This window comes from Colias philodice, chromosome 12 (genome assembly GCF_061535455.1).
Source record: "Colias philodice isolate Cphi_HAF_F1 chromosome 12, ilColPhil1 Martin Lab GWU primary, whole genome shotgun sequence".
NCBI classification, from domain to species: domain Eukaryota; kingdom Metazoa; phylum Arthropoda; class Insecta; order Lepidoptera; family Pieridae; genus Colias; species Colias philodice.
Genome location: NC_143097.1, coordinates 3,876,988 through 3,893,235, shown reverse-complemented (window position 1 = coordinate 3,893,235; position 16,248 = coordinate 3,876,988). Strand labels below are relative to the sequence as shown.

The following is a 16,248-nucleotide window of genomic DNA, read 5'->3' as shown; positions in this document are numbered from 1 at the left end:
ACAAGGCATATTTTAAATCAAATTCAGAATTATTATTATTTAAATATAACAACTACTTTATTTAAAATCTTATATTAAGCTATTGCATAGCTTCTACCGCGGGCCTTGAGCGCGGGGACCGAATCGAGAAATTCCGTAACGAAAAAACCTCACGCTCCCCACTCCGACGGGCACGGAGGTGTGGCTTGAAGGCATGCTATGCAATAGCTTTACCGCGGCAGTCCCCGAGTGCCACACGTCTTTTTTTATATATATCTTATTTTTATATTATATGTATCTCAATGCTTTATTTTATTTATCTCCTCGTACATTTAATTTTTCCTCAACAAATGTTTCAATCTGTTTCTTATACATATATTCATAATCTAGTTTATTTTCTCAAAAAAATCGGTATTTCTGTTCGCTATTAATTTATCTAAGCTATTTTATCGATAAAATTTAAAAAAATACGCATGGTTTACGACACTAGCGTCGCTTGACCTGACGCTGTCAACTGAAGTCAACGAACTGTTGAACTTGGCGGTTCCAATTTGTGATAACTAGCTAAAGAACAAAATGCCTCCCAAAAAGCGCGACAAAGACAACGAAACAAACAAAAATACCAAAATAGATCACCTACAAGCGGACCATGAGCTATTTTTGCAAGCATTCGAAAGTAAGTGCTGTTTAATGAGCTTTTTCATTGAGCTATGCTTAGCCTTAATTTGCACACAACAGAAGTTAACAAAACTATTTTAAATTTCAGAGCCAACACAAATTTATAGGTTTTTACGAACTCGTAACATGTTATCGGTATGTATTTTATCCTCAGTGAAGTTTTTATAATTAAATTGGCCTTGTTTATGAAGCATTGATTTATTTTTACAGCCAATATTTCTAAATAGAACGCTATCGTATATGAAAAGAAGGATGTCTCGGAGTAATAAAAGTCGTGTAGGTTTTAAAGTAGATTCGTTGTTAGAAAAAATTACACAGAAGAAAAGTACTGACTTACAACCAAACAGCCTTGGGGGTTACATGACATTAACTTTCCTAGGATTTTATGACAAGAGCTTAGATGATTCAAGAGATTACCAAGTGAAAGTAGAAACTTTATTATTAAAGATCTGCCATAAGAAAAGAAAAGAAAGCTCATCAGCCATTGTTGAAGTTTCAGTAAGTAGAACATACATTACTATAGAATTATTGCAAATTGTATTTGTATTTAATGAAAATGAAGCCACTATTTCTGTGACATCTGACATGAAATAGGTTCTCACTGATAAATGCTTAAATTTTCCATAATACTTTGGAATGAATGATTACATTGTTTTTATATTAACCTTCAAATACATAATTTTCAATTTGTTTTTGAAGTGGACACATAAAATCCTTTATACATTCTATGCCCAACATTCTTGCCTCCTTTTGCATCAAGTAAACCAATATTTTTTTTAAATATTCCAATTCAAGGTTGGCAGTTGTTCTGTGCCTCTAAATCCTTCATCATCAGAGCCTCCAGCGATGGCATCTGCAGTGAGCATAGCGAGCGATACATTCAGTCCTTCCCAGGGTCCAAATGTCAAGTCATACATGCTCATGCTAAGAGTAACAATAACTAAGTCAACAAGTAACACTAATGGGACAGCTAATACCACAGAAATAACCAATGGGGATAGTGATGGTAAGTATACTTGTTTTATACTATTCTTTATAACATATGCAATTATATTCTCATAAAATGTAACTATAACACACATTAATTAGGCCAACAAAATTCTCATATCTTTTTTAATATAATTATGTTGAATTCTTGATTGTTAACCCAATAATGTGTGAGTTCATTAAAGCTGTAACTCTCCTGGAAATATTTGGTGAAGAAATGTTATAGAACTTCAAAGAGATTATTCATTAAAAGCCCACTTAGCACATACACACCCAATAGAAGGATATCAAACATCTTTTGAACAAAATGCTATGAAAATTTGACTAAAAACAAAGACTCAGGCTATTTCATTTCTTTTTGTCATGATGACCAGTTGGAGATCAGAAACTGCACCTGCATTTATAACAAGATATTTTATACAGGGTGTTTATAACTTATCAAATTCCCATAGTATACATTTAATATTTTAACACATAAATTATGTTTCCAGAACCACTCACAAAGCGCATAAAGTCCTCTGACATAAACTCAAGTCCCACAGATAATAAATGGAGCAAGCTCTATGGAAGTGAATTGATTGTCTATGACAAACATAATAGATGCCTTCTGACGAATGGGGAATATGATTTGGTCTTACATGATGCAACACCAGGAGGCAGGAGTGCGACTATAGCTAGATCACCGCATAAGGCTTTAATGGCCCAATGGGAAACTATACCTAATGTAAGTAGTATTTATAAATAAAGCATGAGTTTGGAGTAAGCAAGGTTTTGGTAGTAAAAATGGAAAATTGGCAAGTCATTTCAACTAGTACAATAGTTTTAAACACTCAGTTTAGTTGGTAATAAAAAATGGTTGCATCTAATTTATATTAGAAATATTATTTAAAAATTTTGTGTGTGTTATAAAAAAATATTAGAAGATTATTTTTCGTTGAATATATAAAAAATTATAATATCAAAGTTTAAAAGTTAAATCTAAAGCTTATACAGTAATAGGAATGTTCAATGGAATTTGCACACTGTGAAACTATATTTGCATGCCAGTGTAACTGGCGAATGTGCTGTACTTTCCATATAGTAATAACTTGTAAACCTTTGAGAACATTTGAGCAAATAAAGATATTTATTATTACACTAATTTTATTTCTTGAAAATGTTTAAAAATAACTGTATACAATATAATTCTCATATACATATACAGATAAATAATTTAGCACATTTGTTACAGGAAAATGAATTGCACTCGGAAACAAATCCGTTTGACATATTCAAAGTCAGACCGCTATTAAAACTCAAGCTGAGTTGGAGTCAAGAACCCACAAACGGACTAGTGAATAGACCAAAATTGTACCAAGCCAATGAGACTAATGGAATTAAGAAGGAATCCAATACAAGCAAAGATAGAATATCAACAAGTAAATGTGGTGCTAGTGATAATAAGACAAGTAAGATTAACATAATAATATTTTCTTTATTGCTAAAATAGTTTCACCCTTTGTGTATTTTGCAAATAACTGTGGCATCTATATCTTGGCTATAAAATACTTGTTAACTAATCTAATCTTCTTATATATAAAAATGAATCGCAAAATGAGTTGGTAAGCGCATAACTCGAGAAAGGCTGAACCGATTTCGATAATTCCTTTTTTATTGTATTCCTTGAAGTACGAGGATGGTTCTTATGTAGAGAAAACGTAAACATGTACCACGGGCGAAGCCGGGGCGGACCGCTAGTGCCTGATAAAAATCATAATCCATACAATTCTTTCCAATAATGTAATGCAAAATGGTTTCAAAGAATTATCACCTGTAAAATAAATTTTAAAGATATTGATACTGTTAATTAAACTTAATATCCTTGGAATACAGATCAAAATATTGTCATTCCACACATACATATATTTGTTTAATTGCATCTTCTAATGTATATACTCTGCTAAAAAAATCCATTTATATTACCTAGATGATAAAATAAAATCGGAAACAAGTGAAGGCGAAAGCAAGAGACAACAGATTATCTACCAGTTCCTATACAACAATAACTCAAGACAACAGACAGAGGCGTGCGATGATTTACATTGCCCCTGGTGTTCATTGGATTGTGGGACTCTGTACTCGCTGTTGAAACACCTGAAACTGTGCCATTCGAGATTCAACTTTACATACTTTGTGAGTAGTGCTGTTTTTGGTTAATATGTGTTTTCATGAAAAAAAAAATTTGCAGTACTTTGATAGTTTAAAAGTATTATTATGTAGTTTTAAAAGCTTAATTTGTTGTGCAATCCTTGCGAAATTGGTAATTTTTTTATTTAATCTTAAATAATTAATATCCAAACAGAATAATATTTACAGTAAATAAAGATAAAAAGAAATGGTTTTTTATCCTTTTTCATATCATGCCATGTGATTACGCATATGAAAATAAATTTTGTCACAGGGAAAATATATGCTTTATAATCATGACTCATGTTATGTTGCCGTTTCTGTTACATTTTTATTTATCGTAATTTTATCTTAGTTCGATTCTTATGACCGACTATTTCGCAACCTTAGATTACAAAATAAAATACAGATGGAGCATGTCAATCATTCATCGCCCTTGTCAAAGAAAATACGAAATCAAAAACGAATACGTTCCTCCGCTAGTGCTATAGCGATTCTAGTGTCATGCAATACGTCAAAAGGGGTTTGATATTTTAGTAAAAAAATGCTGTCTTGTGATATTAAAACGCTGTAAAACTTGTTCCCGAAAACAAACAAAAAGATAAAACATCGTTTTACAGATTTTCTGTAGATTATTTGGCTTATTTAATTTTGTATACAAATAATAATTTTACAAATACGAAGGAATTCAAAACTTCAACGTATGCTGCCAGTATTTTGAAAATGAATTTGCCATTTTTAGGGGTAAAATGGTTAAAAGATATTCGGGGTAGTGCTGTTGGATTTTTCGATCGTGAATGTGATTATTTGTATAGTGCAATAAAAGTTCATGGTCATTATTAGATTATTTTAAAAAGCATTATACATTTTTTTGTTACTTTTATAAAAAGCGTCGTTTTCGCTTGCGATTTAATTCATGTGAACACATGATGGATATGATGAAAATAAAATGTCCCCCATTCTCGACTAAAAACTACCGCTATTCGCATTCATATGTTTTAAATGAAAAATAAAAACTTTTTTAATATAATTTATTTAATAAATTTAATGTAATTTATTTAATAAAAATTGAATAAAATTATTTTGTCCATGTATAACTTTAGTAGATACTAGATAGGTGATAAAATAATTTTTACAATATTATAAAATAATATCAAAAACCCGAATTTATATTAAAATAAAAATTAAAACATGACTGCTAATAATTTATGTAGCCTACGTCACTACCACCACAGCTACCTTCATAATTCAGATGATTGCAATGACACCTCACAAGTCACAACTCAAAATCGATCCAACAGTTTATACTGCAGGGCGTGTCAAAGAAATATTATACATACATACCTACACTCGAAAAACATAACCCTCTTTCTTCCGTAGTCGGGCAAAAACTTGGGAAATTTTTCATTATCTGGTAACATAACACGCACACAGAAGCACCGTGTACGTACAGTGCAACGGCGAAATGACAGCACACATAGCTTTATGGAAATGACGATAAATTATTCGGTTTAGTTCGGCAACGCTCCATCTGTCTTTTATTTTGTAATCTAAGTTCGCAACATACACATAACACATAACACTTCTATGTTAAGCATGGAGACGACAGAACAAATCTCTACGAAATTAAGGCTGGTGTTCCGCAGGGCAGCGTAATGGGTCCTGTATTATATCTAATATACACTTATGACTTACCGACCAAAGAAGATGTTCTCGTTGGGACATTTGCTGACGATACTGCTCTCATCGCAATGCATGAGGATCCTGTATCTGCCTCGAAAATGTTACAGCAAAGCTTAAATGATGTCTCAGTGTGGCTGAAAGACTGGAGAATAAAAGCCAACGAAACGAAGTCGGTGCAAGTGACATTTACCCTCAGACGCGATACTTGTCCACCCGTTCAACTTAACGGAATAACAATTCCCCAGTCAGAAGATGTGCGTTACTTGGGTATATACTTGGACAGACGTCTTACATGGAAGAAACATATATTCACAAAAAGGAAAGCTCTTAGTGTACAGTTTCGCAAATTGTACTGGCTCTTGGCGCGTAACTCTGGCCTTTCACTGAACAACAAACTTCTTTTGTACAAGTCTATCCTCAAACCAATTTGGTCATACGGAGTTGAACTTTGGGGTACTGCAGCTCACTCTAATCTGGAAATTATACAACGTTTCCAGTCAAAAATACTTCGTATCATATCTCGAGCTCCGTGGTTCATTAGCAATTATCATCTTCACCGTGACTTGTTTATTCCAACTGTTAAAGAGGAAATTCTCAAGAAACTTAAGACATATAAAAGCCGTATAAAAAATCACCCCAACATACTTGTCTGGAACATGATGGAGCCCACTCGCACTTTTAAGCGCATAAAACGGAGAGCTCCACAAGACCTCCTTCAACCGTAGAATCAGACTCACCATGATCATAGAAAATATTATATGGAGACGCCACTGGGCGTTTGCCATGCATGCCAACATTAAAACTTTTAACCACCAGCTTAATGCTTAATAAGGCAGATGGCAGGTTTAGAGGAGATTTAAAAAAAAAAAAAAAAAAAAAGTTCGCAACATCAATCACAGTCTTCGGTAGTATAGTGGTCAGTATCCCCGCCTGTCACGCGGGAGACCGGGGTTCGATTCCCCGCCGGAGAGAACTCTTTTTTTCTTTTTATTTCCTGTTATTTTAAATTTATAACGAATTTATTTATTTTATAACACTTTATTTGGAAATTTTTGAAGTGATTTTTTTTCTTGTAACAAGTAGCTATACATTTTTTGATCATTAATATAAATTTTTATTTATGGGCTATTTATTAAAGTGCCTCGTATTTTTAATAAATTTTATATAAATTGCAGTGCAGAATTGATTTCTAAATAAAATTTATTATTGTAATTATTATAGACGCATTAAAGCTTGTTGTCAATGTTATGTGAAATTCAGGCATGTCTTATTGCAATTATTGAAGTGAAACTTCTTTATCGGGGTTGGAAAAAAATTTAGTGTAACATTTTTTCGTTACGCGTGACATTTTTCCGTTACGCGCCGTCTTTTTCTTATCCCTACCACGCGTGATTCGACGTATTTCTGTAAAGTTGAATATAGTAAATTATTTTTTGAAAAATAAGGTCATAAAGAAGTTTCACTTCTTAAGTGTGTACACTAGTAAGCGTACACATTTTTTTTTATCTTATTACAATTCTGTAACCGCACCAAATAATCTGTTATATTCCTAACATCAATACATGTTTGTAATTTTAATTTTTGAAGTGAAACTTCTTTATCGGGGTTGGACAAAAATTTAGTGTAACATTTTTGCGTTACGCCGTACGCGTGACATTTTTGCGTTACGCCATACTCGTGACATTTTTAAGGTCATAAAGAAGTTTCACTTCTTACGTGTGTACTCTAGTACACGCAAACATTTTTTTAATCTACAGCCGATCCCTGGCGGCGCGCGTATAGACGTATCTATAAACGAGCTCTACGACGGTTCCTATACGGGTTCCCCCCACGATCTCATAGCGTCCCAGGGCCGTTCCTCAGCCAGTGGGCCCCGCGCGGGCCCCACACGTAGGGCCTCACTTACACACCTGCTTATTTGGAGGCCTAGGGCCAGAAGACGTCAAACTAGACATAGCTTGGCTGAGTTCTTGGAGCTCGATGATAATGATATACTGGATGCGCAAAGACCGTATATTACGGGGCATAATCGGTAAGTTTTTTTGTATAGGTAGTTAAATCACTATCACTACATAGTATAAAACAAAGTCGCTTTCTCTGTCCCTATGCCCCTTTGTATGCTTAAATCTTTAGAACTACGCAACGGATTTTCTTGCGGCTTTTTTTAATAGATAGAGTGATTCAAGATTAAGGTTTTAGTATATAATTTATTAGGTTTTAGACAAAGCGGGCGAAGCCGCGGGCGGTAAGCTAGTAGACGCACGTTTTCTACGATGACTCGTGTATTTGGAGATGGCTGTTTTGTGGTGAATAGAGATTTAATTTCTATTTTTAAATAAAAATCCTCCATACGGAAAAATGTTAAAAATAATAATATAAATTTTGAATCTTTCTAATATTTACAATTTACAATAAATTGAATTTACCTTTACAACTTCAATGACATGTTTTTTAATTACAGTCTATATCATCACACGATAACATGCCTGCCGGTGTACCCTAACGAGTTAGACATAGACTCGGAAAACGAAACAGACCCGCTATGGCTCCAACAAAAAACCATGATGATGATAGACGAGTTCACGGACGTTAACGAAGGCGAGAAAGAACTCATGAAAATGTGGAACTTGCATGTCATGAAGTACAATTATGTAGGCGACTGCCAAATACCGCTCGCCTGCCAAATGTTCCTACAAATGAAGGGAAAGGAACTCCTAGAAAAGAACCTCTATAGAAATTTCATACTCCACATGAGTTCGTTGCACGATTTCGGTCTGATAAGCTCGGTGGCGTTGTATCAGACGGTTCAGATGCTTAACCAAATGCTCGCCGATAACGCGGAAGCCAAAGAAAAGATGAGGGAGTCGTTGAAAGCGCAGCGGGAACATTGGAACGCGGTGGGAAAGTTCCAACAACCAGTTATCATAGAACAGAAACCGCAAACTAGCACTGCCAAGTTAAATGTAGACGCTTCACCGTCAGTGCGAAGGAAAACTTCGAACCTGCAAAATGCCAATAGAATGGCTAGTACTTCTTCTAATTTCAAGTCGGCAAGTCCGGCTCCCAATGGAGAGAGCAAACGGAAAATGTCCTCCGGAAGCATACAGAGCAGGAAACGGTCCTCTATATCGGAGAGAAAAAGCTCCGTATAGCGAAAACTCAGCCTTTGATCAAAGGACTGGCCCTTTTGAGGCTTTAGTGCAACTTCACGCGATAATTTATTTCCAGTGATCTGTTTGTGATTAAAAAATTCATCGATTACGTCAAAATTATAGATGCTTTTTTATTGCCCGATTGTGTTATATTTAAGTAGTCCATTAAATGGATGGCAATAGTTAAGTTTGCTAAATTATAGTACGTTCTATCTTCTCTCGATCGTGGATCTCTCGCTCATTATATTAATTGATACTTTGAAGCAATAACATTGTATTTTTATTTCACTTCGTAGGCGAAAGTATGGCTGTTGTTACAATTGTTACTAGAGTACAGTTGGATTTTATAAAATCAATAACAGTGTTCCGCTCAAGTGAAATACAATTACAGATCCATTCAATAGACTGATCGAAGACTTGCATTAAATATTTAGTTTTCAATTAAAGTCAATTTTACAGAAATAGATTTAGTCGAAGAAATGTTTGAATTTAGATGAAATTCATAGGAAAATGGAGTAGATAATTTTGTGCGATCGTAATAAGTTTTAATATTGTAATGTATGTCAGTGTTTAGGTGAATTGAATGTGATGCAGTTGCGTAGCTATGGGTCTACCAACGTATTAGTCAAGAGGCAAATAAAAATTATCCAAATGCGCTTATAAATCATGTTTTTATGCGTATATGCAATATGCAGGAACGCTCTGAAGCGTAAATAGCTTGAAGGATTGCTTTCCTAAAGTGTAGAAGAGATACTGGGTAGAAATTAAAAAAAAAATACAATTGCATTATCATGTACTGAATACAATAAAATTCTAAATCCATCAAATGGGATATTGATAAACCAATTTTATATGTTTAAGGGGAATTTATTATATTTCAATTTCCCGCCGAAATTAAAGGAAAATAATAAAAATCCTTGTTAAAATGAAGTTCTGTGTTCAAGAATCTAGAATATTTTTGCATGAAAATATTGTAAATAATTGTAGTATTATATTGAAATTATACAAGTTAATCTTGCCTATAATCATATAGTTATCTAAACATTTATATATGCACTTCTATTATACTTAGCTATAGCTACGCATCTGTTGTGGTAAATAGAAAACAATGCTCGAATTATGAAACTAAAACGTATTCAGCATTTTACCCTTATAACTAATTAAGTAAATGTTTGCTGTTTGCAATATGCATTGATATAGTATGTGAGAGTGAATAAATCGTAAATTAGATCGTATTCCTTTGAGAATAAAGTTGAATTTGTCTTATTTTAGGCAACGTGGTTTATTAAGGAAAAGTTACAAGCTGGTTTTGAAATCTTGAAGTCATTAGGTTAATACTATATCAATGAATTCAAAGTGAAAAGGAGAAATTATTTGTGAAATTGGAATAGATGCGTAATTTATGAAAATTGTTGAAAATAGACGATGACGACAATATAAAGTGTACTAAATCAATGTTTTAACCGAATGTTCAAGAAAATAAGTAACATTACTTAGTATTATCGAGATGTGATTCGACCTCGCGCAATAATATTAAATCTACTGCAGTTTATCATGATTCGTTGTATAAGATTTTTTAGAATCATAGTCTATTTTTAGCTTAGAATATCCAGAAAGTAGTCCCCGAGTCATAACCAGAATACGACAAGACTGCAATATTCATTGCCTTACAATTCTCAAAGATTCTGATATTAGCATAAGGATTAATAATAACACTTTACACTTTTACCCACACGACGCGAACATAGGATATGTATCCTAAGTAATGATTATTTTTCCATCAATTTTGTTATTTTTTGTATTGTTCCATTATAAGTAATGTTCGATAATGATTTGTACTTATAAATGAAATATTAAATGATTATTTTGAACAAATCTTGTTTTTATTTATTTATTATCTTAATTATTTATTGCACGCACAAAATAAATAGAGATAGGTACATAAAGAACAGATAAGCGATCTCTTCCAGGCTTCCAGATTTTTATGTCTACTTGGATAGTCTAATTACCGTGTTTCAAATTAGTCCAAAGTGACGAACAAACCAAATGCTGGGTTAGAAAATACCTAAATAAATTCGCCTTCTGAAACTATGTTTGCGTTTGCAAGTAATGTTTTGTACTATGCGCTACACGACAGTCTCAAACAAACGGGAACCTCAGTGTAGTACTACCCCTACTTCATAGCATAGAAGGAAATATTTTCATAAAAACTTACAACCGTGGCTAATAAAAAGTTAAAATTAGAATTGTCAAGTGACAGAATTAAAGTAAAAAATGAAAGCCATTTGACAAATTTACAAACTGAAATTTACTGTTTAAAAATGTCACATTCGAAGAATGCTAATAAATTAACTGATAAGTGTAGAATAGACACTCCGATTAATGATAGCGTAGAAGGTGGAGGTAGGTTGAAATACGCCGTTTCCACATACACAATGCCTATACACAAATTAATACGAATTTTATATATTTTTAGATGAATCAATAGCTTGTAATTCATCAGAAAGCCGTACTTATGCGGGTATGTACACATTAAGTACTAAACCAAACTTAATTTTAGTACAGTACTGAATACAATGAACTTGCAGTTACAGTATCAAAGAAATCCTCAAGCTCAGGTGAAGACGAAGCACTATGCGCGGGCCAAAAGTCATTTATAAGCATTCATTCAACAGACCACCTCTGTCAAGTGGCAGACATTGATAATCCAGCAAATGTAGAAGATTGTAACGTCGAAGTGCTAAGTTTGAATGAGGTATTTCCCTCTACCTCCGAAGAAAGCCTGTCTAACGATGAAGATGCACCTGTGCCTAGGAAGAAAAATAAAAACAGAGGAGCAATACAAAAATCCCAATCTGAAAGTACTGGCAAGTCTCCTTATGTCCCTACAAATAGTAAATCGTCAACTATGTCAGGGCGAGAAAAAGAGTTGGAGGCGCAATCTTCAGTATACTCAGATTACAATATTCCGAAAAGCACTATGTATGTTATAGGCAGTAATCCTGGAGAACCTAAAATCTCTTATCAAGATCCTCCTAAAAAAATATCTAAGACGGTTAGTTCTGTTTATTATAGATAGGTATACCTATTACTCACATTTTGAAACTTATGTTAGGTAGAAGATGTATTCCCACATGTAATCTATGTAAAATTTCAGATGAAGAAATTCCTACGCAACATTGACAAACATAAGAATGAGCAAAATACGAAAAGCGGTGAAAAAGCAATCAGTAAACTAACAACTATGCGCGGCATCCTGAAAGATGGTAGATGTGGTCCCGAATGCACCGGCGACTCTACAGCACAAGATACAGATGATTATAGTAATATATTTTTACATCTTTTTATAGATTAATATTTAATATTCTAAATATAATATGCTGTTCCAAATTCCTATCTATCCATATCAACCGTGAAGTGTCTCTTTACTTTAGAATAATTATTCATGCAGTATGATGTATGTGCATTAGATTAAGTATCTTCTTTCTTATCAAGCTTCTCCTTTACTTTTATATCCTCCTCCTTTACTTTTATCTCTATTCCTAATAGTACTAGTTTAAAGTTAGCTATCACGATCTCAGCCTACAATTTTATTATTACAGCTGACGACATGCTGGCCTACCAAATGGAGTGTGGACCAAATTATACGAAGCAAGGCCCAGACAAAAACGTGTCTTTTAACACACAAGTCGTGATCATTCACTTCACAGGCGACCTCTGCATTGGACAGAGCATCGAAACATTGAGCAAGGAAAAAGACCAGCAAGCGCGAAACTCTGAACTTAGAAAAACGTATCTAACGAAGTATAATGAACTATGGCCCACGCAAAAATAGTGTCCCAAATGTTACACGTTTAATTTTATTTTGTACTATTGTATTAATAACGTCGCGTTTTGTCTACGTTTATTTATTCTACATTAACTTATCCGCAAACTGTAAATTATGTATTCTAAATTGAAATAAAGTTTTTTTTTACCAAGTACCAGCCTTTTCATTCATGTTATTCTCAAGTTCTTTCCTCGATCTTAGGATAAGATTACAATCAGTATTAACATGCATTTATAAATTCGATATCTCTTAATGTATTCCATAATAGACCGGGAGATACTGACACAAAATTTCGAGTCATTTGTAACAGGATGGCGGTTCTACAGGGGTCTTAGTACGCAATGATAAAAAGAAAAATGATGGTGTGATCGCTGGTATCGGTGGTTTAGTCGCATGGGCGTTAGCCGAACTCGTCGGAAAAATAGCGAAAGTCAAACGATTTGTAACACAAAAATTTTAGTATTTACCGATAGCCCATAAAAAAGAAATAGGCGGTAGTGTCATGCCATACTTTTCCGGTGTGACTTACAGCCCGCCATACCGACGCGAATATGTTGATTTAAATAAAACAATTATTCAACCATTTGTACCAGGCTAACTTTTGCACAGGTAACCATCGTCGTGCAGCCATTTACGAAAATCGCCATGCCATACTTTTCGGACGATTCCAAATGGTCGCCATACCGCCGAAAATCTGCAAAAAAAATTTATTTCGCCAAACTTTTTGTACCAGTATTGCATTTGGATTTTTGGAGAGTATTTGATAAAATGTGACCATTATTATATTTGCCATACTTCTAGTAGGGGGAAAAAGTGCTGTCATACTTGAAAAATTAATTTAGTATTAATTTATATAAGTGAAGATTTCCAACACCTAGATCTTTGAAATTTTGTATTTATATTCTTTGATCCTCAAACTTCCAGGAAAAATAAGTGCCATACTGTTACAAATCGTTTGACTTTCGCTATTTTCCGACGAGTTCGACTAACGCCCACGCGACTAAGCCGCCGGTACCAGCGTTCACACCATCATTTTTCTTTTTGTCATTGCGTACTAAGAACCCTGTAGAACCGCCATCCTGTTACAAATGACTCGAAATTTTGTGTCAGTATCTCCCGGTCTATAAAAAATTGACCTATTCACAAATGAAACGACCACATAACAAGAATAAATTTATTCAACAATCGCATCTATCACAGTGTCATTTAGAGCTAATTTTCCACAACACCAATTGCTTCACGCGCTCGTACGTGAAATATTTAGGAAAATTGAGAGGTAATTGTTCCACGGTCCAATTGGAGTTTGGATCCATTTTAACCTTGTCTAGTAAAGTTAGGAATGTTTCATAGCATGGTGCTACAGAGTCCATATGCTCTATTGTGAAAACGTAGCGTTTTTCTAGCACAATGTACAATGTCTTTGGTGGTTTTGTATTGAGCATCTTTTGTATCGTCGCCACAAACGCTGTTGTCACGTCGTCATCGTAAATTACTGAAATCGAAAAATGAACTCTTGGTACAAAACTCTTGTAACGGTGCATTTACATCAAACTAACATAGAGCTATTTAGAGCTAAAGCTATGGCTAATGGCATATTGAGCATTTTTTCGTGATCTTTTAGTGTAAACGAAAACTCGTATTCAGTGTTGTCAGTATTAGAACATTGCATAGAATCTTTTCGAATGCAATAAGAACAACGAAAGAATGCTCTACGTCTGAATTCTGAAACCGTTACTCTAAATGCGATGCTAAATTTAATCAATTACTAAGTTTATATTGGCTCAAAATTAACAATATTATTTTTGGTTGAAAATGATTATCAATAGGTCTAGAATTGATTATGTTATTTTAATTCATCATATAAACTTACCATCTGCAGCAATAATAATATCAGTCTGTTGGATTTCTCTCAATAGAGTAGAATTCCAATCTGTGTCCATAAAGTCAAGTGGCAACACTTTGAATTGTGATTTGATCAGCTTTTCATTACATTTCGCATTGATTTTAATGAGCTCTAGTATGCCTCCTACATCTATATCTGCAATTATAAATATAAAATAACCTCTTTAAATTGTAAGAATTTATTAAAAACTTTACTACTTCCATAATACATTGTATCTGATTAAATTAAAAAATTAGTAGATATAGAGTTTTTGTGTGCATCTCAATAAATAAGTATGGATAACATTCTTTAAGCTTTGATGTATTTCTCACATTCTTAGGGTATTCATATTTAAATTAAATTATATTTTCTACCACGACATGCATCTTACTATGTCATAATGAGCTAAAAAATAATAAAATCTCTTACCAGTACACACAACTTTCTTAGCATATATAGCTGCAACAAAACTTGTAAGGCCTGTACCGGCACCTAGTTCTAGGACAGTTTTCCCATTTAAATCCCCGTTAATACCCAGATGTATTAATAGATCTCCGAGTAGGAAAGCCCCTCGCCACACTTGCAGGCCCACTAGCGCTATCTTTGTCTTTGCACTGTGCTCTGAAAGTATAGATAGATAAGTCGTTGATTAATGAATGTTTTGACTAATGACCTTTTTATTATATTTTTGTCTCTTATTGTTATAGCATTACAAATTTTTGTTTAAAGATATCAATCATTAAGAAAAATATTTGATTGCGTTTGTTAGCTTTTGAAGACCAATTTAAAAACTGATAAAATACATTCAACTTGTGGTAAGTGACAGAATCAGTAACAAACATAGACATTTTTTTTAAATTAGACTTGCTTATGTTAATACATCAATCACATTTAAGCTTGCTAGTATATGAAAGCCTTGTAGTTCAAAAAATATCAATTTGTGACTTACCAATTTTTATAACTTCTTTATTTGGCCTCTCTAAATCTAAGTCATCATCTTCATCAAAATTAGCTTTACTTTTTCCTCTTGGCAATAGGAAGGGAAACTGTGATATTACATCTACAAAAAGATACAAGGAAATGTTATAAGGTTTAACTTTTTAATTTAATTTTTAAAATACAATAATGAACATACTTCCATTTTTGCTTGGTTTACATTCAGTTTTATAATTATATTCATCATAAATCTCTGACACTACCGTCATCTCCGACATCTGAAATATTAAGAAAATTTTTTTTTTTTAATTTATGAGAAACATTCAGCAATAATAACTAACATGTAATGCTTTTAAAAATTAAAATTAAATGTTTTTTAGCCACGATTGTTTGAGGAATTTTCTTCAATAAACAAAATTTGAACTAAGTACCTACATTGATTAAAAATATTCAATTTAAAATGTTTTATTTCTATAAAATAGGTATTACCGTAATTAATAATTTTAATTCAAATATGATTCAAGTTCCAACTGATGCGAGGAAGTAGTGTAAAAATTGGATGGAGTCCAATTTTAAAATTCTAAAATAAATTGACTAGTCTTAGATTGAAGGCCAGTTATGTGATGGATAAGACAGGCGTTCGGATTTTCAGAACAAGCATTAAGGATTTTAGGTCTAATAAAATGAAAATAAAATTGGAGATAACTACCAAATATTATTTCATGAAAATTAGTTGCATACCTTTCTAATTCTTCAATTTCCATATTTGCATTATAATAAATTTGCAGCATTACTTCTTGTATCATATAAAATGTTATCAGGCGCTACACAACATAAAAGTGTGAATTCAAAGTGTGTAATTATTGCAATATTTTTAAACAAAATAAACGAAATGATTATTTCAATTTTCAAATTCCAAACAGATTGATAATTTGACATTGACATTGGCATCACAG

The 16,248-nt window shown here is 33.2% G+C and overlaps 3 protein-coding genes and 1 non-coding gene across 5 annotated transcripts; 3 read left to right on the top strand and 1 right to left on the bottom strand.

Annotated features, from left to right (window-relative positions):
• The first annotated feature begins 499 nt into the window (after positions 1–499).
• Su(z)12 (Polycomb protein Su(z)12) lies at positions 500–10,520 on the top strand. The gene is made up of 9 exons (XM_089701378.1): positions 500–655; positions 746–792; positions 868–1,155; positions 1,453–1,663; positions 2,136–2,368; positions 2,876–3,092; positions 3,611–3,816; positions 7,251–7,525; positions 7,955–10,520. Exons 1-9 carry the CDS (start codon positions 556–558, stop codon positions 8,643–8,645), a joined length of 2,268 nt encoding a protein of 755 aa, XP_089557504.1. The 5' UTR covers positions 500–555; the 3' UTR covers positions 8,646–10,520.
• Positions 6,393–6,464, top strand: TRNAD-GUC (transfer RNA aspartic acid (anticodon GUC)). The gene has a single exon. It is a non-coding gene; the product is annotated as a tRNA-Asp (tRNA).
• A 199-nt stretch (positions 10,521–10,719) lies between the features above and the next one.
• On the top strand, positions 10,720–12,568 carry LOC149483882 (uncharacterized). The gene is made up of 5 exons (XM_089702033.1): positions 10,720–11,048; positions 11,122–11,170; positions 11,211–11,700; positions 11,803–11,968; positions 12,248–12,568. The coding sequence occupies exons 1-5, from the start codon at positions 10,967–10,969 to the stop codon at positions 12,478–12,480; spliced, it is 1,020 nt and encodes a 339-aa protein (XP_089558159.1). The 5' UTR covers positions 10,720–10,966; the 3' UTR covers positions 12,481–12,568.
• A 1,066-nt stretch (positions 12,569–13,634) lies between these two features.
• On the bottom strand, positions 13,635–16,225 carry LOC149483881 (methyltransferase-like protein 22). Of its 2 annotated transcripts, none has more exons than XM_089702031.1 (6): positions 16,034–16,225; positions 15,492–15,570; positions 15,306–15,416; positions 14,786–14,977; positions 14,345–14,512; positions 13,635–13,966 (listed from the first exon to the last, which is right to left on the bottom strand). In XM_089702031.1, exons 2-6 carry the CDS (start codon positions 15,568–15,570, stop codon positions 13,677–13,679), a joined length of 840 nt encoding a protein of 279 aa, XP_089558157.1. In that variant the 5' UTR covers positions 16,034–16,225; the 3' UTR covers positions 13,635–13,676. The 2 variants fall into 2 exon arrangements, with proteins under 2 accessions (XP_089558157.1, XP_089558158.1); XM_089702032.1 differs by lacking the exon at positions 16,034–16,225 and adding an exon at positions 15,782–15,886.
• Between the last annotated feature and the right edge of the window lie 23 nt (positions 16,226–16,248).

What these genes read in the sequence shown, in the direction of transcription:
- LOC149483882 (XM_089702033.1), top strand. Translation starts at nt 10,967, where the DNA reads ATGTCACATTCGAAGAATGCTAATAAATTAACTGATAAGTGTAGAATA. An exon ending in TGATAGCGTAGAAGGTGGAG is followed by an intron (nt 11,049 to 11,121) that starts GTAGGTTGAAAT and finishes ATATATTTTTAG; the next exon opens with ATGAATCAATAGCTTGTAAT. An exon ending in AGCCGTACTTATGCGGGTAT is followed by an intron (nt 11,171 to 11,210) that starts GTACACATTAAG and finishes ATTTTAGTACAG; the next exon opens with TACTGAATACAATGAACTTG.
- LOC149483881 (XM_089702031.1), bottom strand. Translation starts at nt 15,570, where the DNA reads ATGTCGGAGATGACGGTAGTGTCAGAGATTTATGATGAATATAATTAT. An exon ending in TAAACCAAGCAAAAATGGAA is followed by an intron (nt 15,417 to 15,491) that starts GTATGTTCATTA and finishes ATCTTTTTGTAG; the next exon opens with ATGTAATATCACAGTTTCCC. An exon ending in TAAAGAAGTTATAAAAATTG is followed by an intron (nt 14,978 to 15,305) that starts GTAAGTCACAAA and finishes CTATACTTTCAG; the next exon opens with AGCACAGTGCAAAGACAAAG.